This window comes from Strongylocentrotus purpuratus, unplaced genomic scaffold (assembly GCF_000002235.5).
Source record: "Strongylocentrotus purpuratus isolate Spur 01 unplaced genomic scaffold, Spur_5.0 spur5_scaffold_5, whole genome shotgun sequence".
Lineage (NCBI taxonomy): Eukaryota > Metazoa > Echinodermata > Echinoidea > Camarodonta > Strongylocentrotidae > Strongylocentrotus > Strongylocentrotus purpuratus.
In genome coordinates this window covers 32,375,575-32,399,824 of record NW_022145611.1, presented here as the reverse complement: position 1 = coordinate 32,399,824, position 24,250 = coordinate 32,375,575, and the positions used below count along the sequence as shown (strand labels likewise).

At 37.0% G+C, this 24,250-nt stretch overlaps 2 protein-coding genes across 3 annotated transcripts; one reads left to right on the top strand and one right to left on the bottom strand.

Annotated features, from left to right (window-relative positions):
- Positions 1–153: 153 nt before the first annotated feature.
- Positions 154–12,315, top strand: LOC581639 (proton-coupled folate transporter). 2 transcript variants are annotated; one of them, XM_781626.5, is made up of 7 exons: positions 154–415; positions 2,600–3,552; positions 4,134–4,388; positions 4,991–5,074; positions 5,361–5,517; positions 7,696–7,748; positions 8,268–12,315. In XM_781626.5, the coding sequence occupies exons 2-7, from the start codon at positions 2,688–2,690 to the stop codon at positions 8,396–8,398; spliced, it is 1,545 nt and encodes a 514-aa protein (XP_786719.2). In that variant the 5' UTR covers positions 154–415; positions 2,600–2,687; the 3' UTR covers positions 8,399–12,315. The 2 variants fall into 2 exon arrangements, with proteins under 2 accessions (XP_786719.2, XP_011669998.2); XM_011671696.2 differs by having other exon boundaries at positions 154–442.
- A 1,283-nt stretch (positions 12,316–13,598) lies between these two features.
- LOC581591 (proton-coupled folate transporter) lies at positions 13,599–22,193 on the bottom strand. The gene is made up of 6 exons (XM_781580.5): positions 21,770–22,193; positions 16,828–17,699; positions 16,213–16,467; positions 15,016–15,099; positions 14,388–14,544; positions 13,599–14,069 (listed from the first exon to the last, which is right to left on the bottom strand). The coding sequence occupies exons 2-6, from the start codon at positions 17,651–17,653 to the stop codon at positions 14,015–14,017; spliced, it is 1,377 nt and encodes a 458-aa protein (XP_786673.2). The 5' UTR covers positions 17,654–17,699; positions 21,770–22,193; the 3' UTR covers positions 13,599–14,014.
- Positions 22,194–24,250: the final 2,057 nt, after the last annotated feature.

Genomic DNA, 24,250 nt, shown 5'->3' with positions numbered 1-24,250 from the left:
TATCTCTAACAAGTAGGAACAAGTCAAATGATAAAAGTTATATAATTTTTCTTGGGGAGGGGTGCAATGTTTTCCTTAAAAAATATTGGGGCTGCATACCGTACCCCGCCCTGAAAGGCAGAGAAAGGCAGACCAAAAGAGGTCCATGTGCACGACCGCTACGTCCTTGGTCTGTGCTATCGTCGCAACCACCGCCCGCTGGTTCGTGAGCTAGCTAGCTCCACCTTCGCCAGATCCTCGGGGTCGTACACCCGTGCGCCGCTCGGTCGGGCGGACGTACAGCTGCGATGCAGAGTGAACGCTGTGCATGTAGTCATGCTACTGGTACTTGTGGCAAGGGTACGTGACTTGCCCATCCTGCAAAGTGATCTGTTCAATTAGGAATTACTTTCAAATCGACTGACAGAGGGAACATGTAAGTTGACTCATTGAAGAAACTTTGGTAAATTTTCTATTATTCTACATCATCATGACCATAAGGTGTAGACATTCTTTAACAGTTAAAATCAAACTTGCATCGTCGGAAATCGAAGTTGTCGAAGACGAAGGCCGTCGTTTCTGCGATGGTTCTGTACTGTAGCTGTTGTAGGCCTACGCTGTACAGTGACAGTGGCAGGCTACATTTGTACAATTGTAGGCCTATTGCTACTAAGTACTAGATCTACTAGTAGCAGTAGATCTAGTAGATCTACTAGAATTAGTAAATTATGCAGATCTGCATAGCCGGAATTTAGGGTCACTGCCTAGATCAAACGACTTGAGATTTAGCGGTTGTTTTGTGTGTAATCAATCAGATATGATTATTTGTGTCTGGGGATTGACATTTATACGTCACCATCCAAAAGACGTGACTTGTTTTCAAACCAGACCCAGGGCGAAGACTGAGAGCTGATTTAGTGAACCTGCGGCTAACTCGCATCTCCCTATTTGTCTTTGCCTTTTATTGGACGGAGTCTATAACCTTAACTTTGGTCTGAATTTAACTGTACGATAATGAAAAAAGGGGAAATGAATTGATCTAAATTCTAACGACACTGTGACTGACTGTCTAACAGTAACACTTTATTAATAATATCAGGATCAAGATATCATTTTCTAATTTTGTTAATTAACATCAGTAAGTTATTATATTGTATAATTTCGTAGTATAAGTGACTCATAATGAGAAGTGAGAAGGCTCACGGGGGCTCTTTTTTGGGGGGAAGAGCCCCCGTGGACAAAACATTAATTTGAGCCCTGCGTTTATCTGTCACGGGCCAATAGATAAATTAATTAACCAAATATATCAATTAGTAGGCGGTTTGCCGGCATAATTTTTATCATCATGTATTAGTCAAAACATATATTCTTTCACATGATTGGTAATAAGAGCTTCCATTTCAATTTTTGAAATTGGGGCGTTTCCAATACTGGTCTTTACCTTTAAACTTATTCCCTGTACCAGACTGTATGCTGGGCATGGCGCTAGTGTATACTTTCACACTGCCACCATACATGCTTCATTCTGCCACACATCAGTTTCGATTACCATTCAATTTACTCCACACATAACTTCTGTGTGAGAGACTGAAGTATGTAGCGCCCTGTGTGAAACTGAAAGTACATTAGCGCTGCCAGACATTGCCTTGCGTCTTATTTCCACTTTTTATATTAGAAAATGCATATTATGATGCATATACCAAAGTGTATGAGAAAGGCAGAAAGCAAGAATAAAATACAGTTTCTCAGCAAGAAATGGGCATCGCCATTTTCTTCATAGCATGACATACTATGCGGAGTTGTTTATCAACTAAACGTATTTAAATTTATGGATGCTTACTTCCCAGATGTGTGTGGTGATTTTATTCACCTGCTATTATCGTTTGTACTACAATTGCCAGAATGCAAATTGCATAAATAAGTTGGTACTGTTACAATTGTAACCCTATTATATATTTTCACCAAATGTAATTTTTACCTTCTCGGCTATAATTTTCCCTCATTGAAAAGTAAGGTTTTGTTATTGAATTAAAAAGTCTTTCCAATTTCCAATGTACAACTCTGCCTAATACGTCACATTTTCAAGAAAATGGCCGCGCCTATGTCATGCTTAAAGGCATTACATCATGCCAAGAAATCTTCATTCATATATCTCTTCTACATGTTTGTAAGATTTATTGTGCATCAAAAGCCAGGAATTCATCTTTTTTTTCAAAATACCTACACTTATTCTTTGGTGTTAGTTCTCCTTTGAAATGCACTTTCTAGACTAGACTGAAAATAAGTCTATTTTGTTAAAGATATGTTCCGCTGAGACTACGTCTGGCTTCATCAAATCACTCGCAAAAAAAAAAATATTTTTGTGTTTTCTGTCTATTTCTAGACAAGAAAACCTGTCTGATTATAAATAATCAGGAGTTTCATCACATCTTTTGACTTCATAGGAGGAATTCACTGGAGCCAGATGTAGAGCCAGATGTAGTTCCAGCTAAACATAACCCAGAAAGAAATAACAATTTCTCGGTCTGAAATATAATGGTGTTCTTGCCATTGCTGATTCCATTTGTTTTCTGTTGCCTTGTTACATCCATATTATAAATCGATCTATTGTATTTTTCAGATTTCTTACCGAGTGATCGCACACCAAGATCAGCAGGGGAAATGGCAATGGAATCAAGGTGATAAACCTCCCCCACCATCCAATAATCATGACGAACGTTGTGATGAGGCAGCTAAAGGCTGTGACGGTGGAGCCCGTCCTCTTCCTCTTTATGTTTGGCTTCTTCCTCCAGGGACCAATCCTTCAGCTCCTCATCATACAGAAGGTGTGTCGCCTTACATATGACGGCAGTGTGTGCAGCAACAAGACCGCATTCGCCAAGATAGAGGACGAAGTGGAGAGCGACTCGTCACGCTGGATCCTCTTCTTCAATCTGGCTTCCATGGTACCGGGTGCCATCATGGCCACCATACTTGGACCCCTCAGTGACAAGGTGGGTCGCAAAATCATCATGACCTTACCTTCCATCGGCGCAGCAGTCGGAGCTATCAACTTTATTCTCAACTCTTTCTACATAGATTGGCCAGTCGAAACACTCTTACTAAGTGGTGTAGCTATGGGAATAACCGGTAATCTAGGGACATTTTTTGTCTCTGTAGTTAGCTATATAACAGACATTACAGACCCTTCCTCGCGTATGAAGCGCCTAGGTCTTTTAGAAGCGATGGTCTATATTGGAGGCACCCTAGGACTTGTTATTGGGGGTACAATGACAGAACGCTTTGGGTTTGTAACAGTCTTCTTCATGTACCTCACAATACATTTAACAATTTTGTTCTACATTGCAATACAATTAAAAGAATCGTTACCAAAGCATGAAAGAGACTTGAAACAAAATGGCTCTGCAGGACTAGTGGGCAAGCCGCCCAACAAGGCAGTTCAGTGCTGCAGCTACATTGTGGAGAGTTTCAAGAGAGCCATGTCAGTTATCTTCCTGAAGCGAAAAGGATCAAGGAGAAAACACTTGATACTCAACATGATGATCTCAATCACAGGAGTGATTGCTCAATCAGGTGGGTAGGCCTACATTCATAGTCAAATATTTGTTTAATTCTTGTGTCAAGGGATTGCTTAATAAATTAATACAGTTGTCATGCCTCAAAGATAGTAAATGTATTCAATGTCATGTGAATAGGCCTATAGTTAGATTATTCCATTGACCATTAGTTCAGCTTGAAAAACTAAAATGATAAGAAGAAGCACATCAAAATCCTCCTACATTTAAAGTAAGTTGACTGATAAAAGCTGCTAAGAATGAGAAGTAAAAGAGATGCTTATTAAAAGTGCTAAGACAAAAGTAATCTACATATATGTGTGTGTGTGTGTAATTGGATTTTTAAAGACGCGTATCAATCAGTTATGATTATTTACGTCTGGGGACCGACCTTTAACGTCACCATCCGAAAGACGTTATTATACTATACATTTTCTTGTTCATGTAGTTGGATAATGAGGCAGGGATAAATAAAGTTTGCCAATATTCAAGATCAGGTTGAACCATGGAGGTTAATAAGAAATTTGCTATACATTGTACATGTAAGCTTTCATAATTCCAGTTGATGACACTATGCAATAAATGTTTGATGACCACTAGGTGACATGGATCTGACCATCCTCTACACCAAGCACTCCCCTCTCAGCTGGGCTCCATCCACAGTAGGGGTGTACCTCGCCCTCAGGACCTTCATGAAGGGTCTGGCTCTCATCCTCATCTTCCCCATCATAGCCAGAGTGACCAATCACAGCACACCAGACAAGGACATGATTTGGGCCGAGCTGGGGATTTTTTCTACCATCGCTGGTTACACCACCATGGCTTTAGCCAAGTCCACTGGCCTGATGATGTCAGGTAACATCCTATTGAAACATACTTCAAGATATTTGTTATTACCTCGTAGCTTCAGGAACATTCCACTTTCCAACTTTCAAAAATTCAAAACTTCCTATTTTTTTTATTTTTTTATTTCATTCAAATTATCACCAGTATGCTTCCCTTATTTGTCTGCTTTCTTCTAGACAATTTGCTGTCAAAGTTGGATTTCCCTTTAAATCTTGAAATCCCTAGCCCTGTAAATGTGATAAAATAAAATTCAGGGGTAAGTTGGATCATCCTTAGAGCTGCTATGTTTTTATTTATTCATTTATTTATTTATTCGGCACTTTCAAGATATATAACAATAAAGCAATATAATCATGGTTTCAGAGCAAATAATTATTCTGGAATGGAGATCAGATTATTCTATAAAGTCTTCCATGTAAAGAAATGATTTATTCTCAAATTTTATATTAAAAATAATGTTCCCTTGTGTTGTGTACATGGCTGACTTGAAATATGCCCCTCTGGATTTAATATTTCCTCATTGATCTTTGCTTATTTATCTGTTCGGTAATGTCAATCAGATAATGAATTATCTCTTGAAATGGCATTGTCTTTTCTTTCATTTTATTCAGTATCTGTAATTGGTTGTCTGTTTGGTTTGACAAGAGCAGTGCAGGGTTCAATAGCGACAAGGCTTGTAGAGTCCACAGAATTTGGTAAGTAAATATATTACGATGTATAGGGGCTATATATAGATGCTTGAAATTAACATTTGGATACATGTTTTATAATACAGGGATAAAGTACTGGTACTTGACCTAGAGAGGTCATAATTCACACGTTTATAGGAACAGGATACAAAATAGTGTACATCAATCGAACCTTGCCCAGATCCCTTATCACTTTATCCTGTTCAACGATGAAACTTCTTAATGTTTATTTCACACTTATCAGTTTCCATGTTGTGTTTTGACCATGTTTATAACTTGATCTTTTCACTAGGTGCCATGTTTGCCTGTTCATCACTAATAGAAGCTACAATGCTGATGACAGGTTCAATCTTCTTCAACAATCTCTACAGGGCTACTATAGACTTCTGGCCAGGATTCTCTTTCCTAGTTATGGCTCTACTATCTTTAATCAGCTTCGTCTTTGCTGTGTAAGTGTGAAACTTCGAGAAAATAGACATGCATATATAGGGCTTGACTGGGGTCGACACTAACAGACACCCAGGATACATGGGCGCCTAAGATAATATCCAGACCGCTGAAATCCTAAAACTTGAAAATGGCGCCCGTACATACCGGTACACTATAATACAGACCCTCAAAAAGTCAATCTTGCTTCTCTTTGAAAGTAGTTAATGTCCACCGTTGATATATATTTAAACAGAAATCCCTTTGTTCAATTTTTCCCCTCTTATGTACAAAATAAACTGTGGAGTTATTCAAGAAGTAATGCTTTAGTTCAATTTGGATTGTTAATGATAAAAATAGAACAAATCCAAGAAATTGGTCTTTGACTGAGCACTGGTTCAATTAACAGCAATTTTCACTTCTATTTAAAATGCAAACATTGGTAGTAAAATATTGAATCTCAATGATACATTTACATGTGAAGTTGACAACCAGCAACTAATTGATGTTATAAAATTGAATGAGCTGTTTAAGGTCACATTTGCCTCGTAGTAATTCACTTGCATAATCTAGATACTGGTTTACTGAAATTCCACATGAAGTAGAATAAGCTTTATACATTTCAGCATTTGGTAATACACTGTATATTATTTTATAATTATGTTATATTACTGGAGATGAAGCTAAGGATGATTGAATTTATTTGAACATGAAAAGTAATTTGATAAAAAGATACTGTTCCTCTAACAAAATTTGTTTGTAAAAGGCAAAGTGATTTCGTTGTTTTTTACTCTTTCAGGGATATTTTTAAAGGATTCCCATGCTCAAACATATGAATGCCTCAAGTCTTGTGTATATGTGGAGAAAATCCAAATTTATGTACTTTGGAGGGTCATATAGAATTCATGCTGTATCCCGACCTCGTTCTGTTTGATTCCCAAAGTAGTGTGCAGTGTCTTGATAAAGGCATTCATTTATGCTCACTGCTACTAGACTATGAAATAGCGTGGAGACTTCTGTTTCAAAGGATCTATTGCCTACAAGATGTAATGAAACCGGAAAGACAAACTCCTCACTGGCCATGAAATTGGTTAATGATTAGCTTTAATTTGTTTTTACATGAACAAGACTTGCAGATCCCAATTACTGGTATTAACAAAGTAATTAAAGGGTTCCCGTGTTTGAACAAGGGGTTCATTTCAAGCATTTATTACAACCTGACAGATGGTATTTTGAAAGATCACATATTTGCTGCTTTAATACCACTTCCAGGACACTGATTATAGATTGCAGATTGACCTGTCACATGATCTTGTGGTCAAACTTCTCACTGTCATGTGTGATTTAAAGGGGAAGTCCACCCTGAAATTAAGTTAGTTTTAATAGGAGTAGAAAAATGAGAGAAACAAGTCAGTGAAAGTTTGAGCAAATTCCGATTAAAAATAAGGAAGTTAGGATTTTTGAAGTTGTGATCAATCAAACACAAATTGGCAACTCTATGACGTATCATGCGAGCATAACTTCCATTTGCTCAGTACTAAAAAAATCTAAAATTTTCATTTTCCCTCAAGAAAAATTTCAACCATTCATGCACCCTAAATATAATAATTGCAAATATGTTTCTATACTCCCCCTGCAAGGAACAAATATATATTCCGTCATCAATAACGAAGAAAACATGATTTTATGGAATATTATGCACAAAGCAAATGAAGGAGAGCTCGTATAATAAGTCACAGAGTTGCCAATTTGTATTTGATTGATCACAACTTCAATAATTCATAACTTTCTTATTTTCATTCAGAATTTACTCAAACTTTCACTCACCTGATTTTCTTATTATTCTGCCTCTATCGAAACAAACTTATTTTGGGGGTGGACTTTCCCTTTAAGAAAGGCAGCTAACATGAACAAAATTTGAAGATAAAAAAGGAGGGTCTGCATATATCACAATACCATGCTGTTTAAACTAAGTGAAAAGGAATTAATGAAATAAAAACAATGAAGACTTATTTCCTATTTGGTGGAAAATTGTGTTAAAATCATTCTTCCAATAGAAATCTGATAAATATTAATAAAAAAATGCACTGGTACTTGGGGTTGCTAATTTGCATAATACAAATTTGAACATTCCTTTTTTGTTGAATAAGACAACAAGTATTCAACCTACTTTTTTTTTCTTCTTCAAATTTCTGAAACAGCTATCTGCAGTATGATATGAAGAAGGACTGGTCAGAAGAGTACCAGGAAAAAGGTAAGAGCTATACAGTTTTGGTGTTTTTTTTTTTTTTTTTTTTAATACTTAATTTCTTTTCAAAGATAACATTATCCATGATTTTGATCAACATTTGTTTTATTATTGTCTGCAGATGGACATGCCTGTAGTTAATATTGGACATGTTAATGTAGAATTCTATCTAGAAGACGAAATACTAACAAATGTCCATTAAGATTATGAAGAAGGAAATCATTATTATCATGATTAGGTGTTGTCTTCCGTTTTGGTCGATTTATTGTTCATAGAAACCCATTAAATTTGTATGTTTTCACTGCTCTTGTTTAGATAAATATAGCCATTATGTGAAGGATGAATTTGGTACCTGATGAATCTCATTTTTAATTCTACAGCTCAAAATTATATATAGGGCGCAAATCGGACAACTGAGAAAATGAGGAAGAAGTGGGTTGGTTTTGAATTAACCGGTTTGATTTGTTTTAATGGTTATTTTAGGATGACTATCCTGAACCCTTTCTCTTGTTTATCTTTTGATAGGAGATGGTGTGGTAAAGCTTCTTAACAATGAGGAGACAGATGAAGAAGATGAGGTTGAGATCATTAGCCTATCTGAGATACGACAGGACAGAGTCTTGATGACACACAAACATGTAGAAACAGACGTATAACCCTGCTTCCTTCCAAAGACAGAAACACAACTCTGTGCATCATGATGAGTATATGACAAGTCCACTTGCAGTCTTTTAGAGACAGACATGTAACTGTGCTCCCAGCACATAGCTTAGACCTTTGATTACTCTGTATGTCAGGAGGAACTGATGATGATGATGATGATGAAACTAGTCTATGACTCAGCTCCAAACCAGCTGTACAAGACAATACTGACATATCTCTAAACATATAATGGTATGAATTCAATCAAGATTGTGGTACATTTCTGTCATCAAGAGTCCAATTCAAACAATGAGAGAAACTAGTAGGATATTGTTAATTTAAACAGATGATGCATATTATGTTTCTTTAATATTATAAGAATGAATAATGAACATTGGAATGTGTACTACGTATACATGATACAGGATTGCCTAGTGGCAGCCATACGGGTGTCAGCTTTATTAGCCCACCTTTAACACCTTGCATGGTGGATATGTGCGCTATGAAAATGTATAATGAAAATGCTTAGAACTATCATGGCCATAGTTCTAAGCGAATCCTCTGACAATGGTTATAATATCTGTGATGTGGATTTTTAAATCTGAGAAAATCTCCTCATAGATATCAGATTATCCAGAATAGTGGCTGATTTTAATTTGTAAGTGTGTGTACATATATCCTATTACCATTGAAACAACTTTTTTTTTTGCATCTTCATGCCGTGTGTGTATTAGCAGCATTTCACTTGATTATCATTGCAGTTCTTGGTGTCTTTTTTAACATTCCGTTCTTGCATGCCATTTTTTTAATTATTGTGAGCTTCCATCTCCACGAAATATTCCAACAAAGTACCTAAGAATAGACTGTTTGTGAAAAGATCAGGAAAACGGAAGGTGGAGGGAATTCGCTGATTTGGAATTACAAGTTTATGTTATCTTTTTTGTGAAATTTACACTAGTTTATTTGACATCATTTCTTAAAATGTATAGTAGTTCATTCAAATTGAAGTTAGAGTGTTTTATTTTATTTTTAAAGTGAGCTGAGCGAAGGTATGTTGTAGGCTCTACATACATCCGTCCAAGAGATACTTCTTGCAACGAATTGAGCTTCAATGCGCATTATGTCAAAGGAAGATGATAAAAGTACTATTAATATGCAAACTCTGTCAGAATTGCATCAGAAATTTAGCTTGTAGTGTTATCTTGTAAGAAATTTCTTTCAGGGGTAAAGATTTGGTGATCACCTGCACACTTATTCTGCAAAGTTCAAAGAACAGACAGATGGATGTTGAACACCTAATGAAAAGTGTTTGAAGACATCAATAAAGAAATCAAAACTTAGATGCACAGAGAAGGTTTTGAAATAAATTTTCATAAACTAATAGATGATCAAATGCATAAGATGGGCATGTGGGGAAAATAGGCAAATCAATTTATTATATATCAAAACACTTTGCTTATAACAATTCAATTTCTTTTTTTAGTTTAAGAATGTGGCGATGTTCAATAGATTACATGTTTCGTTGATTTCAAATTTCAAAGTAAGTAGTATTTATTGAAAATTTGTTTGATAAAAAATACTTTATAAGAAATGTTTTCATAGAATTTATCGCTAGTAGATCTTGCCCTAATTTAATTTTTTTTTTCTTCTTCATTTCATTCTTCTTATATGTTTTATTGGTATTTTTGACTTTGCATTTACTGCACTAAGCATTAAACATGGGTGCCCGAAATCTAGGCTTGGACCCCCAAAATTTTACACTTTATATATATATAGGGCTCAATGCCTATAGACCAACAAATTTCAGTGTGGACCCCCAAGCAAAAAAGTTAGTGTGGAGCCCTGTCTACAGAGTTCTTCTATTGAGAGTATAATATGATATTTTTTTTATAGAACTGTTGCTATAGACATTGCTTTCAATTGCAAGATGAATATTGTAAAAAAATTGTTTAGTATGGGAATGGAAAGAGTAAATAATATCAGCCTTATTTTATTTGCAAATTACTTTCTGGATTGATCTGTATTTTTAATATTGCAGATGAATTGACATTGTTATTGTAAGTTCTACTACTGTATATCTTATGTATAAATACTAAGTGCATGCAAAATTGCTTCCATATTGCCCTATCATAGGGTTTTGGTTGGGTGTTGTTTTAGATCATCAGTAGCACTTTGTAGTGCAATAGGTTAATGTATTTCACTTTAGAATGGTATTGATTGTTCAATTCAATGGGTTTTTCTTTTATTTGGACCATCAAATTCTCATTTTTTCATGGGAAACAGAAATAGCATGGAAATGTACCCATAATGCAATAATTTCCTTTTATTCACTTTAAAATACAGTATTTATTTATGCTGCATGACGTTTTTGAGTCTTCTTTTCCAACATGACGAACATAACTAAAACGTGTGTGAAATATTCAACTATGTTACACCATCTCTGGTTTAAAAGGGCATGTCTTTATACCAAAATCAAAGGTTGATATAATTCTATTATTAATCAACCATACTTCCATGCAAGTCTTGAATATATTTCATTATGAGTTTTTCCTGAAAAGGTGTTTGTATATAATGTATTTGATGTATCGGTATCTATTTTTCATATTGATTTATTTTATATCCTGGACATGAACAAAGCAGTTAATTTGAAATGTTGTTTCATCACACTAAACCAAAGTATGTGATTCTTGTAGTTTATCACTGATTCTTTTGATGGTATTAGGTTTTATTCTTCAAGTATTATTAATGACTTGTGAATCTATCTCAAAGGTCTAGATGTCAGTAGGATACAAGATATTAGAATAGATATTTACCACCACCTGAAATGTGTAAAAACTAAATTCAATGAATAGCAATTGTAATGATCAAATTACCTAGGCTTAGTGCAGTAACATTTTGTGAAGGTTTCATGGGAATAGAAGATATCCCTAGATATCTAAAACCTGAGTAGAGAAGAAATCATTCTTGTTTAGATTGTTGTTGTTGTAAGAATTGATTGAAAATATATGTGAACATGCATCAGTCATACTAAGAGAAAATGCAGAGTGAAATTTAGGATATTTGATAAATGGCACTATATTTTCAGTACATTTGTAGCTTATATTTATTTAAAAGTGTACTAAAGACTGGTTATTCATTTTTAAAATCTTTTAATAGACAAATATGGTTTTTACCTCGAGATATGCAACATATGCGGTGTTTATGTACAGGCAAACAAAAACAAGAAAAATGTTGTTTGTTTCAAAGCTAAGTTTTGACCTAAACAATCTTAGTAAATACTATATATTGGCAGAGAATTGTAACCTTGCTATTAGTGAGAGTAGATTGAGTGGTTTAGCACAATAATATTGTCGCATTGTATGATTGCATGAATGATGTCACATAGTCTTTGAATCTTTACTACTCCTTTTTAAATTGTTTTGATTTCTTTTATCTTCCGGGCAAGAATTATACGCAATAGGTTTATGTCCTATCAAAATTAAATGCATTGAATCAAATCAAATACAGTAAAGTTTTTACCTCAAGTTTTAGATGATGAACTGACCTTGTTATTTTTCTTCTTCATAATGTGTTAAGTTTTGTTTTAAATACTATTTATGAATTTTAATTTTTAATTTTGACCACTTTTTTTGTTTCACAGAAACCTATTATGATGTTCTTGACTGTTTATCCTTTGTCATAAATATTCTAACAGTTCAGAGTTGTTGACATAATAATTTTTAAAGTATTCTTTTTCCATGTTGACATCGAATCTGTGCACAATAAATATTTCATATGGACATCGATAACTTTTGAGTAATTATGAATATTCATAATCAATTTTGATAGCGATGTTATTTCTATGACCATTCTTAACCTGGTGAATATCTGAAATCATGCATATTTGTTAATTCTAAGGTTGAATAAAGTTTATAAGATGTTGATATGGTGATATGTCTGTTTTTTGTGTGTATTTATTGTATTATATTATGTAAGCATAAAACAGCTTCCAAATGAAGAAACTAAAAATAACAACAGTTTTTATGACAATAATCCATTTATTAAAAATTAGAATTTCATATGTTATTACAATTACATTTATTATTCTTGCATTGTATTAAGTTTGTTTTTCTTCAACAAAACAAGTAATTACACAAATTTTCAACCATGTTGAAAGATGGGATATAAATCACATATTCACCTGTACGAGGTGTTAGAAATAATTTGAGTGTCATCAGTTGTAACTGAACTTTTTGCAATTCGAAAGGTGATAGATGTCAAATTCAACTGCTTACTAAATATCATCATGTTGCAAATTTTACATTTACACAGTAAAACACATACACAAAGTTACAAAAAGCTGCATACCTACAAGGCTGTTTCAGTTCAACATCAAAATATGTCATACATCACGGCTGCTAACTATTCCCAAATTGTGGAGTAATTATTCCTCTGTTTGTGCCTTCAAACTAATGTTATGAACCAAAGATTCCCCCTCTTTCTGAAAATAATCTATATTCCTAATTGTGCGTTAAGAGATCCCCAAGTTTTGCTGTGTAAGGTTGCCAGATATGATTCATTAATGGGCGACGTGTATCCACACGTTATTCAGTCAATGCATCAAGATACATTTTTGTTATATCAAACTTTTGTGGCTTAATCTGAAAAAATATCACCTTTGTGACACTGTAATTGATCTTAAGATAAAGAAGACACCAACACGGTCCTTATTCGTCTCGCCCCTGTATTTTATAACTGAGCACGTGCTTTCATAAGATAATTAGCACAAAAAGATTACCATTTGCCAAGTTTGTGTTGATGCATAGGCCTACAAGCATAATTTGTGACAAGAGCTATGTTACATTTACATTTTACGCTGGAATCTACGCGGACACTTTTTTTTTTGGGGGGGGGGAGTCCAAAAAAAATCAGTGGGGGGGGGGGGGGGGGGGGGGGGGGAAGCGGACAATTTTTTTTTTTTTTTTTTGGTCTCGAAATTTGAAAAATTGACATTTTGCTCCGTTGGGGGGGGGGGTAAGGTCACCTTTCTTAGGTCGGCCATGGAGGTTTTTTTTTTTTTTTTTTTTTTAATAATTAAAAAAAAAAAAAAAAAAAATCAAAGGGGGGGGGGGGGGGGGGGGGGTTTAGGGATTTTTTAGGGGGTTTACACACATAAAAATACCAAAGGGGGGGTTTAACCCCCCCAAACACCCCCCCCCCCCCTGCGTACGCGCCTGTCCCCGATGCAAAATACCCATGATAACTTTGTGACGAATATCTATTGTTGGCACACCCGATGCCTTCAAATTTCGATAAATATTACAATTACGTTGTCATGAACAACATGCCGTTGGCAAAGTGCTGCCGCCCCCACCCCCAATGTAAAGTAAAAGAAAGTTGTGACACATCACAATATGTTCGGGTTGTTTTATTTTTGAGTTTGTCGACTGAAACTTCAGTTTAAAAAACGGGACTGGAAAATTTCATGAGAACATACACTGATAATTACATTTTCAGCATTTTAAATAAATTAGCATAATCTTACAAAATTAGAAACCTTTCAAATAACTAAAATAGCGTCTTTGCATTGCATACATCTATGATAATTCTGAACAGACATAAACAAAATATACTGAGTTGAATAATGAATCCTAGTCCGTCTTTTCATCTCCTTTGGCTTCTTTCTTCGTAAACAAGACAACATATCTGGAAATACAGAAAATAAAAATGCAGAGTTAATCATAACATAGAAATTGTCCGATGAAAGATCCTAATTTAATGACAATGGCACCAAATAGTCCAAATTGATTCCAAGAACAGATGAGTAATAAGTTCACAAAATCGTTTTATAGGCCTATACTTGTATAGTTGAAAAGTGTCACGATATAATTATAGCCATTTTATTTCATATACTATGTTATAAAACATTCACGGAACTGGAATTAACTAAAACTTTGATATTATCAATATCAAGTTGCTGGTATCTTTGGTCAATAATTATTATACATTTAGAATTAGACTTACGTAATGCCTGATAGAATGACTGCGTGAGCTGATGCTATACATAGAAAGACGAAACCTGGTGAGGTCTGCACGGTGTTGGAGTATATACTATTCAGGACGAACCCTGCTAAAGGTACAGTGAGGGTGTTGAGAAACGTACCTAGAGACATGAACGCACCTGTAGATCCGATAATCATAAGCAGGGAGAGAGAGATGAAGAAAGTCAAGATAGGGATGCGTCTTTAATGTAAACCGTGGAAGTTTACTGCGGCATGCGAATAAGTCTTAATAAAACATCTACCCCCGATTTCCTTTTCCATTCGTTATAACGATATCATATATGTTACCCTTATCTGCTCAAGGATAAAATTCAAGATTTTCCTTTCATGAACCATTTTACTTCACAATATCTTCGCTTCCTAGCTCTCACCACAATTTAAGAATGATTTCCGTCCATGCATCGCCACTTTCACAGTCGGCATATACCTCCGACTCTTCTCACATTATAACTTTCTCACATTCACAATCCCTTTCTCTCTCTCTCTCTCTCTCTCTCTCTCTCTTTTTCTCTTTTTCTCTCTCCCACCCCCATTCTGCATATTTTGTCTCTCTTACTGCAATATCAGATTTAATGTAAACTTTAAGTTACCTTTATGTGCCGGGCTGACGAGTTTCGATGTTATTGAACCACTTGCCGATTGCCCAGGTGTGGCAAACATAACGAAAGCTGAAGCTGTCGTAGAAAAATATAATATAATAAGGTTAAATGCCATTGAGGAAAAGGAAAGGTATAGCGAACGTTATACGATGAAGATGTTGATGATCATGATCATGATGTTGTTGATATGTTTATTGTACCAGTCAGGCGCGTAGCGAGGGGGCGGTGGGGGCAGTCACCCCCCCCCCCCTAAAAGAAAGAAGAAGAAAAAAAAACGCCGGCTAAAAAAAAGAAAACGCCGGCTAAAAAAAAAAAAAAAAGAGAAAGAGAAGAAAAGTAAGAGGACGTAGGAAGAAAAGGGGAAAAGGAGTCTAGAATCGTCTTCTTTTCTAATAATTTAATGAAACGTCAAAGCTTCCGCGCTTTGCGAGGGAAGGGGGAAACTGAGTTCAAGTTAAGGATTACGAGTCGAGAACGGTACAACGAATCGACTTCTTTCTCTAATAATTTAATAATACGTCAAAGCTCCCGCGCTTCGCGCAGCGGCGCAGGAGGGGAGGGGGGGGGGACTGAATTCAGACAAGGATTAAGAGTCGAGAAAAGTACAACGAATCGTCTTCTTTCTCTAATAATTTAATGAAACGTCAACGCTTCGCGCGAGAGGGGGGGGGGGGACATAATATTCATACAAGGAATAATTAAGAGTCTAGAACGGTACAACAAGTCGTCTTCTTTCTCTAATAAATTAATGAAACGTCAAAGCTTCCTCCCTTCGCGCAGGAAGGGGAGGGATTGGGACTGAATTCAGACAAGGATTAAGAGTCGAGTAAGGTACAACGAATCGTCTTCTTTCAAAGCTTCCCTGCACCCACCCCCCTCTTTAAGTGTTTTGCACGCTTCGTGTGTTCACTACCGCCCCCTAAAATAAAATCCTAGCTACGCGCTTGGTACCAGTCGAAGTTTTCTTGCATCCGAGGTGAACTTTTGTAAACGTTACCTTTTCACGAATTTAAAAAGTTAAAGCCGAAAGGTGACGAGCAATACGCTTATGATAGATTTTCCGGCATTCGTGCCGATAAAAGAATCGAACAACGATGCGGACCATCAAATGCATATCTATATCAGGGGTTCTTAGGCACTAACAACCATTTATATATCTCTCTCCTGAATCCTGATCACAACACTTACTCATCATTAACATGCTGGTTGACGTTGCCGATGCCGTGATGAGATTTATGGCGACCCCAGCCATCGATGCCATCTGCAGCAAGATGAAATCATTCCTGATAGATTTGGCGCCCATCACTTTAAAGAACACCATGGTTCCTACCGCCTGACCTACGATACCTAGAGCATTCTTAGTTGCGGTGAAGATGGAGTACATCGAAGGAGACCAGGTGAATGGGGACTTCTTGGTGTACAGCATCAGCAAATTACCCTCGGCTGTATCGAAAATAAAACCATGAGAGTATGCAGTGTAATTTGATAGGATGTTAAAGCGAAAACTTTTCTTGTCACGGTAAGCATGGTACTATTTTGATGACAAAGTTCCGTGTCCCTGTTCTTATTTCGTTTTTAATTAAGTCATCATGTCAAAAGTTAAGTTTCTCCTTTGTCCTCTTGACGGCCGTTAAGTTTACATAATGTTCATCATAAAAAGAACGTTATGGTCATGCATTCCTTTAAACCGTCTTAGAGAAGAACGATGTGACGTAATCATTTTGATTTAGTGGTAGGGTACATGGTGTGATGATGGACATGGCATATTATGGACATTGAAATAAAGCAGGAAAACGAACTTACCAACCATAATTGCGAAACCAATCATGCCATGTAGAACGATTACTGCCAACTGGAGCTTGACGAAATTATCTTTCTCCGATGTAAACACTTTGACACCCGCCGTTAAGTTATCCCAGATGGTCGCAAAGACCCCTTGTGACTGATCTTCGGACTGGGATGGGGCATCCTTAGACTTGTCAACGTTCGGCTTTGACTCTTCGAGGTGGAAGACGACAAGATAGAGCACTACCAGCATCAGGAGGAAATCGATGAAGTAGGCAGCTGCTACCCCAAGCTGTTGGGTTAGAATACCAGAGGAGACAAGTCCGACAATGACCCCTAACCCCATGAAGGGTAGAGTCTTACTGAGTGCCTCAGTCCTTTGATCTTCAGGAGTGGTGTCTGTGATGTAGTTGGTCACCGTGCTCATGAAGGTCCCTATCCCACCGCTGACGCCCAATGCGAACGAGCTGGCCATTATGGCGACCAAGGACGTTGTATGCAGCAATGAACCTGTTAGCAGGATCACAGCGAGTAGGGTCGTGCCCATGATTGGTAGAAGCATGATCCGCTTACGTCCAACCTTGTCGCTTTGCGCTCCAAGAATGAGCGACGCCACCGCTCCAGGAATATCACAAAAGAAGGACTGATATGTCATGATGGTAGAGGCCTGAGCCTGTACGGCGTGCTCGGCGTCCGTATGATTGCCGAGATCAGAACAGACGTCATCTGAATAGCCAAGACGATGGCAAGCCATCTCAAAGATTAGATGCTGAGTGATGGGCCATTGCATGGCCAGACCACACATGAAAACAAAGAGGATGACCCGCAAAACGACTCCGGACATCTTTTATTCTTTGCTTATAGCAAATGAAAGTTAGAATCTTCAGATGCTGTTAAGAATGAAAAAGAAAAGAAAACATGTTTCAAGGCTTGCCAGGAGTATGTAAAGCCGCCACTTGATCTGAAAGAGAATCGATCATTCAGAATGCAATTTAAGTGCTGACACCAAAACTACCTTGGGATTTTCAATAGAGCGGTTTAGTTTACTATCATTTCAAATTCATGATGTTTCTTTCCTGGGGACCTATAGTGACTAGTTATTCCATTAACCTGTTATTAATGAACGCACTACAATACAATGTACTTGGAATCCAGTCTGCATACATAACGTGTTGCTATGTCGGGAAAGTTTCAGGCAAGCTTCAGGTTGTCAAGAACGACCTTTGTTTTAAAAAAATATGCATATATACAATTTGAATATGTTTAAACAGGTCTATTATTCTAGGCGTCGCTTTGTTAATGTTGAAATACCAGGCTATACAAGGCTCAATTCGGATGAGGGCGTACGTAGGATGGGCTCAAAGGGGGAGGGGGGAGGAGGAGGGGAGGGGCGAAGGGGGGGGGGCTACCCCTCACCTACCCTGATTAAATTTTAATCCTGTCTGAGTCAAATTTAAGCGCATGATTTTGCATTAAAATATCATTTCTAGTTTTAACTTTAAGATGTGATTTGATCAACAGATAGAAACGCCTCGATCCCTTTTCTTTGGCGGATTGCTCCAAAAGATTACACGGGTAATATTGTCTAAGGTCCGAACGTACTCTACTAATTCAGTTAAGCCTGACATTGGTTCTACAATGATGTTTAACCGGTGGGCGATTCGCCCCCGTGAGCTACAAAATCGCCCCCGTCAGGTTGCTCACGAGGGCGATTGCAAAATTAAAAATCGCCCCGGTGGAATTATGAAATAAAGATAATCTTTTCTGTTATAACTTTAACACAATATTGAGTTTCAATTTTCAAACCTTGTCAGCAAATAATGGACCTCGACAGTAAATCAATATTAGGGACTTTTAGATTTGAACGATGAGAACGTGGACTGCAACGTGTGACCTCCTTTTAAGGCACTGCCAGTGCTTAAAAGGACGTCACATGTGATTGCCAGTGCCTTAAAAGGACGTAACACGTCCACGTCCACGCAAATCTAAAAGTCCTTTTTGAGGAGAAGAGGAAGACCAAAATGTCGTGGAATGATATGGTAGCATGGGCAGATCTCCTTCAAACTATTTTTGCAGAAAAGCATTATACTGAATTAAATAAAGAATAATAGCTTTTATTGGATCATACTAATACTGATACGGGCTAAAGACAATGTGGTATTTGTATAGAGGTATTCCAAAATGAAATTCTGATAATCAACATTTGTTCTGGTATCATATACGTATAATACAACTGATCTTTATGATTTTAACGTGACATAGCTTCTTCTCCCTCAGCAAACAAAACAGAAACAAGGTTATTTAATAAAAGGACCATGCGACAAATAATCATTGTGATTCAAATTGATGCAAGGATTTTTTTGAATAAGCAATGCTTTTCACCAGAATCTTCTTTGTAAAAACGACTTTACAAATCTCAGCCATGCAATTCTGCCACTGTGTTGTAAGATCACTTTCAGATTAGGAGAAGTGTAGCCTATTCTTTAATGAGTATTTTACATTGAATGGAACATCTCAACTCAGTAAGCATGGCTGAGATTTGTAAAAAAAAAGTTGTTTTTACAAAGAAGATTCGGGTGAATAGCAGTGCTTATTCGCATCAATTTGAATCACAATAATTATTTGTCGCTTAATCCCTTTTAATGACCATGTTTCTTTTTCGTTTGCAAGGGGAGAAGAAGATATGTCACGTTAAAGACATCATAAAGATCAGTGTTGTATGCGTATATATTATACAGGCCAGTAACAGCTATGTAGCTTGTAAATTTGTAAGAGGGAAAATGCTGATTGAAATGATAATGATGAAATAGCAAATAATTGAGGAGTATCATAGGTACCAATTCAATGGATATTTGTATAAAAAAAAGAGCCCCCGTCAGTAATAAAAGATTAATTTGAGCCCTGCGTTAACGAAAGGAAATCTTAGACCTCGGCTACTTCCTTTCAAAAAACCTGAACCCGTGCAGGCGCGGATCCAGGATTTCCAATAGGTGGGGGGGGGGGGGGGGGGGGAAGGGGGGGGGGGGGGGGAATTCGAAATTCGCGCAGACCGTTATTTAAACTTACCAATACTGACAAGGTCATATTAGAAGCACTGTACTTTAATAGTGTACTTGGTACCTACAAAGGGCACAATTATTTTGGAAAGGTTACATGCTCACGTCACATCTCTTGTCCGATATCAACATTCCCTGTTTTCAAGTTATGCTCGCGCGCAATTTTTTTGACATTTCCATCAGTGGGGGCTGAAGCCTCTTGCCCCAATATCTATTTCCTGGTTTAATAATTTGGCGAGCGAGCGAAGCGAGTGAGCGGGAATTTGAGTTTATGTATGTTGTGAACGTGTTAATTGTCACCAAAATATACGAGATAAGATATAACAAAATAATGCATATTGGTAATTTTTAAATTAACTGCAGGTGTTTTGAAATCAAATCAGACTCCCCAAAAAATTATTACCAAAACGCACGAATCCAGTTTCAAAAATCCAAAAATGTCAGCTTCAGAGGGGGGCACGTACATCACCCCTCAGACTCCCTCTAAAAGTATTAAACGAATCGCACGAATCCATTTTAAAAAAATTCAGCTTCAGAGCTAGAGAGGAACCCCCCCCCCCATACACACACACACACACACACAGACACCCCCTGTGCGCGCAAGCGCGAAATTAACGCTGGCGCTAATGCGTAAGCAGGGGCGGCGGAGCTATTTCCAAAGTGGAAAGCACCAACAAAAAGGGCACCTACAAACTGAAATCTCAAAGCGAAAATATACATTTTTTTAGACATTGGTATATACCCTTTCATTGTGATTCCATTATCAGGGACGATTTCAATATTTGTTTTTCTTTATATATTATACAAGATATTGCTTAAGCATCACACTTTCGGCTGGGTGTGATTGTCTGAATATTCATTAGCGAGCGAGAAAAAATGTAAGATCTGTGAGGTCGCAGAGTGAAAAATTACATCTTTAAAGAGGAAAAAAGAAATCATGATGGGGTTATAAGCATCACGGAAGACTGAAAAATCCTTTGTTTTAAGTGACATAATAATTGTATCATCTATAAATGCTAGCGAGCGAGCGAGCTTTAGGGGAAATTACTCTTAGTCACTTTAAATTAGGTGCAAGACTAATGATGAGCAGGTTAGGGGAACGTGCCCCCCCCCCCCCCGTGGCTACGTGCTGATGATGAGAGGTTAAGGGGGACACTTATCGAAAGGGATAAAGACACTTATTAGAAAAGAAAAGGAGCATGTGTCAAGGTACAAAGAGTAATTATCAAAGGTTCAAAACGGGGCACCTCTAACACCTGAAAGGAGGCACTAACCAGAAATGTGATAGGGCACTTATGAGTATGGGTATGGGAAATGGGCAATTGTCGACGGAAAAGGGCGCATCCATCAGAAATTGATTTATCAGAGGTGAAAAGGGGCATTTATGAAAAGGGATAGGTCCCTTATTAGAAAGGAAAAGGGGCACGATTTCGGCCCACCCCTGGATCCGCCACTGCCGTGCAGTGTCGACTTAAATTCTAGTAGATTACGGGCATTCAAGTTTATATAATTATATAGGCCCAGTAATGATTTATCTCCTTGCAAGAAGGAAATGTTTTCAGTCATATCCATGGCACTGGTTAAGCAAGCAAAGATGGAAATGTTACGAAGCAGTATAGAGTTAACCATCAATCGGATATAATGGAGTATATAACGCTCAGATAATTATATTCCCCCTCCCTCTCTCTCTCTTTTCTCTCACTCTCTGTATCCCTGTCTGTCTGTCTCTCTGTCTTTTCCTCGCATGTCTTGCACAATCGTGTGCAACCTTCCCTATGAAAGGCATCTAGAAGTGAAGTACATATATAATATTGCACGTGAAGGAGGTAGATATAATACTTATACCAGGGACATGAGAGTTTAAAACACCCCTGCTTATATACACATGCATGTATAATACTTACCGATCTGATATTTTATGTACAGTCAATGTATCGGGTACGATCGGTGTCTGTTTGGCAAGGCACACAGAAGCTAAATGTAAAGCACGATGAAACTTGATATACCCAAGTTCATTTCTAGAGTCTGTCTCAATGCTCATGTATTTCAAGCATGTCCGTCCTCCGTTGGAGTTTATAGGCATGTACACCATGAACAACGTATACCGCTTATACCGTGTCAATCGGTACACCTAATGACACAGAGTCAAGCCAACCATACAACTTCATGCACACATGCAGGAGGCATAAAGAGCTAAATGCTAAATACGTGTGAGGTCCAGAGAGTGCATAGTCCATTCCGGTGAGCAAATAGTAAAATATAAAGACGATTATTGCACAATATCAAGGAAACGTAACAATGTCATATTCATAATGGTAATACTATTAATTTACCATTCGGGGTGCATAATCGTTCACCGCCCGTCGAAAGGGGTTTAATGGATGCTAACTCAGTAGGCCCGCGGAGGTACATGTGTATAAGTATGAATTTATAATAAAATTAACTTTAATTACAATATCACAATACGTATTCTCATATACAGTTAATTTACACCGTTGTGGCCATAAATTTGGCACACAATTTCTCATCTCTTTCATGAAAATGATTATGAGAATATGATTTTTTTCCTAGAGATTGATATCATATATGGTTCTGAGAAGATAAAAACGTATCTATCATAACAATGAATTATATTGACAGAACTATTTTACGAAAAGAAGTAAAAGAGTTTATTCCAACTTTATGGGCAATACAACAGTGTATCTTTATTTCCAGATTCCACAGTCCGGTCAACGCGCTGGAAAAGGTAGATTGCATATTTTTAACATATACCGCACGCATAATTAGCAAATAATTATTAGGAGACCGAGCATTTCCCTCTATTGCTCCTCGCCTGTGGAATTCCCTCCCATCATCTATTCGCGAAATTGACACCTTGACCACTTCAAAGCTTCACTTCTCACATCTTCCTTCAGAAATTTAAATGCTAACTTTATTGGAGGAGCTTGCGCCTTTGAATGTTTTTTTAAACAAATTATGGCGCCATACAAATGCTGTGAATCATCATTATCATCATGCGGTATATTATGTTTAAAATACATGATGACTCATGTATTTTTCACATAATATACTGCACGCATAATTAGCAAATATTATTAGGATACATAGTTATTAAAAGGCCTATACTCTTATTTATTTATCTTCGCCCTGGACTTCGCTCATCTGGCCTTACTCTCCAGATGCCCATATTTACTCATCTCAAGGATATGGAGACCGAGCATTATCCTCTATTGCTCCTCGCCTGTGGAATTCCCTCCCATCATCTATTCGCGAAATTGACAACCTTGACCACTTTAAAGCTTCACTCAAAACTCACATCTTCCTTCAAACATTATTTTAAATGCTAACTTTATTGGAGGAGCTTGCGCCTTTGAATGTTTTTTAAACAGATATATGGCGCCATACAAATGCTGTGAATCATCATCATCATCATCTATCCAAGTGATCGAGTCTTCCGTCGAATAATCTTGCACTTCACATATTCTCATATCTTTGAATTTGCGAGGCCTCGATCCTTATGATATTCTAACCGAGTAACGCATCAGGTTAATATATAGTTTTTCATTATACATGTATTCATGTGGGGTGGAGATAATTCGTTAAATCCCATTTTATGGCTAAAGTATTGAGTTGTCGAGAAGGAAGCGGGTGTGTGCGTTGTGAATGTGTTTCTTTGAGTGTTCTATTGATGGACAAGTTTATCATATTGGGCGAATCGGATTGTTCCGACAAACACGATTGTTGTTTTAAAAAGTTAAAAAAAACATCTACAAAATAAACAGTGGCTTCTCTAAAAGAATCAAATAAATGAAATAAATGTATCTCGACTTACAAACAATCACCAGCGCGTACAATACGACTTTCATTTGTTTGCTCTGCACCTTAAATTTCCAGCTCAAACAAAGTGTCACCGACTAAATATATAGTTTAGAGGAGAGTAATAAAACTACATAGTCCAATTCAAACACCGAAATACTGAAGATTACAAGGAGATTTACAAAAAAGAAAGAAAAAAAGAAGAAGAAGAGCTAATAGTAATAAAACCATAATTCAAGATTCTAAATAGGATTTGTATGTGGGCATCTATACTCCCTCATTCTTAGCCTAACAGTGCACAAAGTATTACATTTTATATTGTAAGTGAGGTCTGTGATGGCTCATTTCTATAACAATTTCATCATATTTTTTATTTTCAATGTGTACTCACACCGTAGGTCTATATTTGATCACTAATTCCTTTCCTTTCGTGCTTATCAATACAAATGCACAATTTTGCAAATGTTGTTCCTCTCTTCAAAAACCGACTCACTATTTGCTTTACCTCCACGTCACACGTGTGTCGCTTTCTGATCATAAATCACACGGTCTCTCTCCTCTCTCCGACT